Below are 8,336 nucleotides of genomic sequence, written 5' to 3'. Positions count from 1 at the left end.
GTCATCAGCTGGTGTTGGTCCACTGTGTTTTCTGAGGTCCAAGGTCAACGCAGCCGTCTACCAGGAAGTTTTAGAGCACTTCATGCTTCCTGCTGCTGACCAACTTTATGGAGATGCAGATTTCATTTTCCAACAGGACTTGGCACCTGCACACAGTGCCAAAGCTACCAGTACCTGGTTTAAGGACCATGGTATCCCTGTTCTTCATTGGCCAGCAAACTCACCTGACCTTAACCCTATAGAAAATCTATGGGGTATTGTGAAGAGGAAGATGCGATACGCCAGACCCAACAATGCAGAAGAGCTGAAGGCCACTATCAGAGCAACCTGGGCTCTCATAACACCTGAGCAGTGCCACAGACTGATGGACTCCATGCCACGCCGCATTGCTGCAGTAATTCAGGCAAAAGGAGCCCCAACTAAGTATTGAGTGCTGTACATGCTCATACTTTTCATGTTCATACTTTTCAGTTGGCCAACATTTCTAAAAATCCTTTTTTTGTATTGGTCTTAAGTAATATTCTAATTTTCGGAGATAGTGAATTTGGGATTTTCATTATTTGTCAGTTTTAATCATCACAACTAAATGAAATAAACATTTGAAATATATCAGTCTGTGTGTAATGAATGAATATAATATCCAAGTTTCACTTTTTTAATGGAATTACTGAAATAAATCAACTTTTTGATGATTATATTATAATTATATGAGCAGCACCTGTAAACATGGAAAATGGGGAGTGAATATATCCTGATAACATAACGTGTAATAGCGTTTTAACTGGTATCTGCATGATATATTACAGGTAATTAATTACTGGTAAGAAGTTTGAGCAATCTTTCCTCCATCTGATTATACAGCAAACATTATTAATTCTAAATGAGTAAGTCATTTTTCTCATATATTCATAAAATGTTCTACACACTTAAAAGACTGTTGAGCACCAGAGAGAAACTAGCATCTTAGCTAGCTTTGACACTGACTGTTTACAGGCTGATTAAACAGCATCTCTGTACTAAAAATAACAAGAAATCTGTTGAAGTTAGCATGTTTGGGTTAGTCACCATCTAGCTCTTAGCTGTAATATTACCTACAGTGTGTGTTCGGTGGGGAATTCATTGTACAGGCAACTGAAAGGCGGTTTGAGCCTTTTGTTTTTGTTACCGTTGTCACAGTCCGCCTGGCACAGAGAGCTGTAACAGGGAACCTGCTCTCTCAGGTAATGTTCCCGGACCACACGGACCTTCCGCCCGCGGCAGCTCTTCAGATGAAGGATCTTTTCCGTCTTAATCATCTTCACAACTCAGGAATGAGCCGCGAGTTCGAGTCCGGCTGCTCATGTAAACAAGCCCTTTAATCGCAGCGCGGGAACTTCGTAAACATTCGCTTCAGGCAGGAAGTGCGCAAAAGACGAGACACGCCCGCCGACGTCACGACGCACAAGCAGGTCGTTATCTTGCTGCGTTCAAGGACATTGAGAGATCGAGACATTGAACAGCTCAACTTTCATGTAAAACAAATTTCCGAGTATTATACGTAGCCCTGACCCAAGACCATCATTGGGATCAGGTAATCGGTGCAGTTAAAGTTCCTTAATGTCTTAACGTTACAGGAGAAAAACGGGAACTAGATGTCAGGTAACACCATTTAATCTGAAGCAGTGCCGTGATTCCCATTAAAATCAATACAACCCATGCAAAATCCAAGATAGCGCGCTGACCGGAGCGCTGGTGGTCGGGATGTGTAGTACCTTCAATCAGTCTGACAGTCTATTATGATAATCAGCGACTTTAGAGTTTCCAATCACTTCCAGTTTGTAGATGTTGTTACTATGACCAACAAAAACTTAAAAATAACGTTGCTTCGTTTAAAACTGTGAACAAAACATCTAATACAAGCTACATGTGGTTTTTTTTTTGCTATATCATGACAGATGGAAGGACAGACTGATGAAGATAGTTATAGTATAGTTAATAACATTTTTAGTTAACCTAGCTAGCTAAATGCCCGTGAATACTGGACTTCATCACAAGAGGTGGCCAAAAATAACGAATGGCCATGCTGCTCTGCTGGATGTGTAAGTACTTTCTTTTTTTGCTAGCCTGCTAGCCATGAGAACTTGGTAAGTGTTTTGTTTTTTTTCTTCCCCTTACTGGTAAAACACCTTTATCTTTAAATATTAAGTGTGAAAGTTATATTCGTAGTTTTATTTATGTTTCTACAATACTAAACGGAAACTAAAAATTGTCTAACTTCAGTCAAAAGTGTTTGTTTTTTCTTCCCACAAGCGAACGCGCCGGTGAGGTGGGGGTTACTCCTCTCGCTGCCTCCGCTGCTCTTTGGCTGCGCTCCGGAGAGCAGCTGCAGCAGAGCGCCGGCAGAGAGGAGAGTCACGCAGTCTACGGGAGAGACTGCGCTCAAGTTGGCGACGACACCGATGCTGAGGAGGACTTTACTCGTGTTTCTTGATCGGCATCTTTTAAACAGTTCATTTTTAAGAATGGCTTTTTCCGTGACATCTCTCAGACCGATGCTCTAACAGCGAAGTTATTTGCATAAATACTGCGAGAATGAACTTTATTTAGAAAGTATCCCTCCTGCAGGTAAGCGCCACAGCTGTTATTGTTCACCCTGTTATGCTTTTATTTACTTATTTTACACACAGAGATGGAAATACACATAAACTGATTGCATTTTTTCATTATTAGAATATCGCGAATGTGGGGTTGCATATTAGTGAGTTTATTATAGTGAAGTCTATTTTTAATATTCTACATTATCTTATTATCTATTCTACAAGATTATTCCTGTATTATTTTTTTTACCAGAAGTTGCTGCATTGTTATATCGGGAGTTATTGTAGACTGTCCTGCTGAAGTTGATTATTGGATTGTAATACTTTGCAAAGACCAGACGGGTTAAATCCTTGTTGTCTGTGCGACATTTTTGCCTGAAATAACCCGCATGTCTTGAAAATCTATCTGCATAATTGCTCATTTGAGCTAAATGGGCAACTGAAATTCACGAAAAGTCAACATTATTGTTTCTTATTAAGAAGGAATTACAGTTCTATCATGATCTTATGTTCATTTGGCATATTCTTTTCAGTCCTAATTAGCCCACTATTATTTATTTATATGATCGCTGTCTGTGTTTGAGGCGTCAATCTGAGGCTGGCATGTCTAAAAAGTTTTTTCTATATCTTTTTTTTTAAAATTAAATTATATGCTTTCTTTAACCCCAGTCACTTTGTGGTTCATCCTTATTTACTGCAAGTTGACTTGATCTCAGTCTCTTCACTCAACTGTGCCGTCATTAGGTCCCAGAGCTCTGCTGGTGTTTATTCCAGCCATCTAATCGGGATGTAGTCGACTTTGGCCGACGGGTGAATGTAATTAACTGTAATCAAATAGCCGGTAGGACAGAAGAAGTGATCTGCTCTGGGTGTTGAGGACTGAACACCGCTGGTGAGTGTAGAGACAGTTTCCCAGCTAGAAGTCTGGACTCTACAGTGATCAAAAGGTTTTGATCTTAATTAGATGGGTCAGGATGTTTATTGCTGTTGTAGTATTTCCATTGATTCCCCCTGAGGCATCACAGCAGGCAGACTTTACACGGAGAGTAACACGCTGTCAGCACTAGATGGCGATCTTGAGCAAGGCACGTGAGAGCCAACAGCTGGTCTGCAAGAGTTAGTGTTGCTAATTTATACAGAAAAGTAGTGTGTGCAGGTTTCAGGTCATGTCTCGTTGAAGAATATATTCAGTAGTCAATAATTCAAATAAATTGAGCATTTGCGTTTAATGGTCTAAGAATGGGAATCTCAAAGCCAATGGGCAGATTAAAGTAACCAGAGAGAGAGAGAGAGAGAGAGAGAGAAGTGCTGTTTGATTTCTGTGTTGTGTTTCCTCCTCAAGTAGCTCCATTTACTGCTGTGGTTAGAGACTGTGCTGTGCAATATGCCAGGGAGACATTTGTCACAAATGTGCCCTCGCAATAATAGTAATGCAGCTTTTGACGACTCCTGAGCTCTTACTTTAATTAAATGTGTTTTACTCTTCAAGATGATGCTGTGTGGGCGGCTGTGGGGGGTGGGGTGGTGGTGCTTGTGGTGGTGGCGGTGGGTCAACAGTTCAGTTGAAGAATCATTTCAGGACCATGAGTTGCCAAGAGTGCGTGCAGGAGCACGCTACACTCTGCACAAGCAGCCTGCTACTGCTTTGTAAGACATGCAAAGCAAAAAAAGCTGCATTTATCTCTGAGGGGGGAAAAAAAACAGCTAATTAAATGAGACTGATGGCAGACGGCTGCAGACCTGAGTCTCAGGATCGCTGGAGCACGGCTTGTACTTGAAGCAATGCTTGGTTGGAAGAGTGCCATTTGATTATGTATCCAGGTGATTTCAATAATCAATGCTCATAAAGCAACAGAACTAAAGGCGAAAATGCAAACTTGAATGTGACACTCTTGTTTTAGATTTCTCCATTATCACGTTTAAGGTACTTAAAGTGGGAAAAAAACTTAACAAGCTCTTATTATGAGAAATAAAAGAGTGAAATTTCCTGATGATGTGACAAAAGGCTGCTGACCAAAAATCTAAATGTTTAGCCATTCTTTGAAAAAAAAAATATCAAACATGAATTAATTTTGGTTTGGACAGCCTTGAGTATACTAGCTAATTATTAGTGGCTGCTGTAGGAGTCATAAATTGAGAATTTATTCTTGAGCCTGTTTGAAAACTCTTTGGGCCACATCTTAATAATTGTTGCCTCCACACTCCTGCACTTGTGATTTCGCCTTTTAAATAGTAAACATAATTCCAATCGCTGTTTAAAGTATAACAGGCTGTTGAGGGGAGAGTATTGAAGTGTGTCGCCAGCAGAAAACAGTTCCTCCAGGCCAGCTGCCCTCCCATGCATACAAACCAAACAGTCCACTGCTCTTTGCATCCACAAAGCCATTAAACAGCTGATTTGGTGCAGAGTACAGGGAGAATATTGGAGCAGGCAGTGCTCTGTTCCTCCAGGCCTTTTTAAAGCAAGTTTTCTTTTCTTTTTTTTTTACCATCCCTGACATTCAATGATGTTTGTGCAGACGTGTTGTGCTGGAAGAACTGCTTGTCAGTCTACCAACACATTAAACTAGACTTTCCATTTCTATTTCATTCCAAAACGCTATTCATATTCATGCTCATTTTCGAGGGGAAAAAATTGCTGCCTGGAGCACGTCAGGCAATATTTGCAAAAAGATAAACAATTCTGGGCACACAAAAAAATTCTGTTATATCTTATGAAGATTCAAAACTCAGCTGTAATGCGCTTTACCTTCATGCCAGCAGTCGTAATAAGAGAGTGGGTCTCATGTTTTATTTATTTTATTTTATTTTGAAAGGAAGTTCTTAATTTGTATATTGGGATTTTGTGTTTATCTGTCAGAACTGTTGCAAATTCTCCCTTTTTCATCATCTCATAAACTTGAGGATTCATGCAAACCCCCAAAATATTTACCAGATAACACACATCTGGCACAACACTTTGAAACACTGACTTCCTCTAACAGCTGATGGCAGATGGATTACACCGTGTGAGCGTCTGAAATGGTCTGTCTGTTTCAGTCTGGACGGACCGTGATCCTCGGCAGCAGCAGCAGCAGCAGCAGCCGCTGTGTTTCCAGTCTGCTGAACCCTTTCAACTGGGTATCCACCGTGTTCTGACGGATCAATACTTGTAATCAGTGTTGATAAATGGGATAACACTAGCTGTTGTTTCTCAAGGACATGTTATATTGGAGTGCCACTGCCCGTGGCTGGCTGCTTTTGCATAGCAAGTTTTGCCTGAACCTCTTGTGCTGCTTTATCGCACATAAGATGGGGAAAAAATGAAGCAGCTTCAGGGTGAAAGGAGGGAGGGGAATGTCATCACGAGGGAAATCCTTTAGGAGTTTCTGGTTTTAAAAGGTGTTTCTTAGGTTATGCCTTTCTTTCCTCAACTACTCATCTGTGTGCGTATGTCTTGTAATGTTGTAAACATCGTTGCGGTGTTCCAGAGCATAACCCCCCCTGAGAGGGTGTGCGATGGGAGTGATGAATTATGGAGAGACTTTGTCAAGAGGTTTGAGCCTCTCATTCTCAGGATGATGCAGCGGCAAAAACATCCGTCATGAAATTCAAATAGCTCATAAGGTGGAGGTGAAAGGGAGAGACCATTAAGGCCAGCCGCCCATCGGCTCTCAGCGTCTTATTCATCCCGCAACAAAGGCGGAGCGGAGGAGAGGGAAAAGAGGAAGAAAAAGCAACATAAAAGACTTTTAAGTGGTTCTGCCTGGTGGGTACTTTGGAGTGGACAGAAAGAGGGTGATGGAGCTGACCATTACAAAACATCATGAATGCTCTCCCCAGGGCAAATGGATGAGTAACATATTATACACAAAACAGACCTTCTGCATGTTGTTTCTGCACACACAGAGAGAGAGAGAGAGTGGTGTAGTTTTTATTTGAGAGGACAGTTTTCGGTCAGGGTCACATGTTATTGTTCCAGGAAGTTTGTGGTCGAGAGCCACAGAATCTATAGACATCCTACAGTTCTCGCTTTGATCACTGTGGTCTGACAGTGAGACGGAGAGTGATGGATGAAGGAAGTGTAGAGCTGAAACATTTGGTCGATTTTAATTGATAAATCATTTGACAGAAAATTAATCTGGAACGAGTTTGAAGTTTGGTAAGCGATTAACCGTCATTTTTTTGAAAGCGAAATGCTGAAAGTTCAGCGGTTTCAGCTTCATTTAATAGCTTAGCTTAAAATGAAAATCTTTAAACTGTTTTTTTTTTTTAACTGTTGTTTGGACAAAACAAGATATGTGAAGACTAGATTAACTTGGGCTCCGGGAAACTGTGATTGACATTTTTGACCTGATTCTAAATGAATCGAGAAAACAATCAAGAAAATAATTAACAGATGAATCAATAATCATTAGTTGCAGCTCTAGATAGTTTCCAGACACCATCACATCATCATGAACCGCTTCTGCAATGTTTGTTTGGAAAAATGGGCTGTTTGCTACAACTGTCCTCACCAGAAAAACGACAGCATTGTCCTGAATGTAACACTGCAAACGATGAGTGTTTTCATTAACAATTAATCAACAAATCACTTTATAGATTAAGTGTTTGGGAGACAAAATGTCAGAAAATTGGCAATTTCCTAAAGCTGAAGACTTTAATTTGTTTGTACAACCAACACCTCAAAACCCAAAGATGTTTAGTCTTGATAGTAATAGACGCTGATATCTGGCATTTTGCATTAGCTGAAGCTGAATCTTTCATTCACGAGACCCATTTACAAAAAAATCTGCAGTGTAGCTGCTGTGACACGATATTAGCGCTCCCACTTGTGAGTTTTGGGAAGGTGGTGGAAAAAGTTAGTTTTCGAGCCCTAAATGTCCTCAGTCACAGTCCTTTTTTGTACTATTATTGTCTAGCGTTAAATACACATTGTTGTGCGTTAGAGAATAATGCAGCTAAATGACGTCACTTCTGACAGACTTTAACCCGCTCTCCCTTAAACGTCAGCCACCTTCTGTAATCTCCAGCAGCACCCAGTGTGTGTTCCTGTTTCATTCATTCATAAATAGGTGTGTGACGAGACTCTTAAACCACGAGGGCGAGACGAGATTTTAAAACTATTTTTAAGAAATCCTCAATCCTGAATTATATGAAAATTTTGAACATTAAACAGTTAATTTCCTGCATTCTCGTAAATTTTTCTGCACCAATTTATGGTGGAAATATTTTTATTTATGTAAAGGGAATAAAATTCAGGCAGCAGATGACAATTCAGAATCTAAATATAACAGTATGTAAGTGAGTGCAGCTCTCAGGCAGTCTGTGTTGCTTTCTGATCTGTTTCTCCTGTAGATCCACTGCTCATGTAATATCATTGCTGCTGAGTCAGCGCACATGCAGGCACGATTTAGTCTTCCCTCCTCTTTGTGTCTTTGTTTGTGAAAGTAACCTCTTGAAATCCAACGAAGGTTAAAATCAAGGGCAACTGGACTTGGTTGAAGATACTGGAAGACGTTTCGTCCCTCATCCAAAGGACTTCTTCAGTTCTGACTGACTGGCAGGGAAACTCAGCTATTTAACCTCAGTGGGGTCGTTGGCCCGGGTCATCGATACCGCTGGTTCGTTAGTGTTCCTTGTTTCTGTGACGACAGTCGTTACAGTCGTTAAGACTACCTGTGGCCAAGACTGAACGACCATCGTTGGTATCTTCACCTGAGGACAATAGGTTACGTTTGTTGAGTTTCCTGGGAAGTGATGAAAGGACAGCATTGTAAG

General features: G+C 40.8%; 1 protein-coding gene and 1 long non-coding RNA gene across 2 annotated transcripts in view; one reads left to right on the top strand and one right to left on the bottom strand.

The window, feature by feature from the left end:
- dis3l (DIS3 like exosome 3'-5' exoribonuclease) overlaps positions 1–1,442 on the bottom strand; it is a 24,667-nt gene extending 23,225 nt beyond the window's left edge. Inside the window, exon 1 of the mRNA XM_046033212.1 lies at positions 1,166–1,442. Coding sequence (XP_045889168.1) covers positions 1,166–1,295 — 130 coding nt within the window. The 5' untranslated portion in view covers positions 1,296–1,442. The remainder of the gene's footprint in view (positions 1–1,165) is intronic.
- Positions 1,443–1,486: 44 nt separating this feature from the next.
- Positions 1,487–8,336, top strand: part of LOC123959432 — a 30,178-nt gene continuing 23,328 nt past the window's right edge. Inside the window, exons 1-3 of the long non-coding RNA XR_006822295.1 lie at positions 1,487–1,638; positions 1,935–2,078; positions 2,290–2,604. This is a non-coding gene — a long non-coding RNA (uncharacterized LOC123959432). The remainder of the gene's footprint in view (positions 1,639–1,934; positions 2,079–2,289; positions 2,605–8,336) is intronic.

Source organism: Micropterus dolomieu, linkage group LG20, assembly GCF_021292245.1.
Source record: "Micropterus dolomieu isolate WLL.071019.BEF.003 ecotype Adirondacks linkage group LG20, ASM2129224v1, whole genome shotgun sequence".
Classification (NCBI taxonomy): domain Eukaryota; kingdom Metazoa; phylum Chordata; class Actinopteri; order Centrarchiformes; family Centrarchidae; genus Micropterus; species Micropterus dolomieu.
Note: the sequence above shows the minus strand (reverse complement) of the source record. Positions and strands in the feature narration are given on the sequence as shown.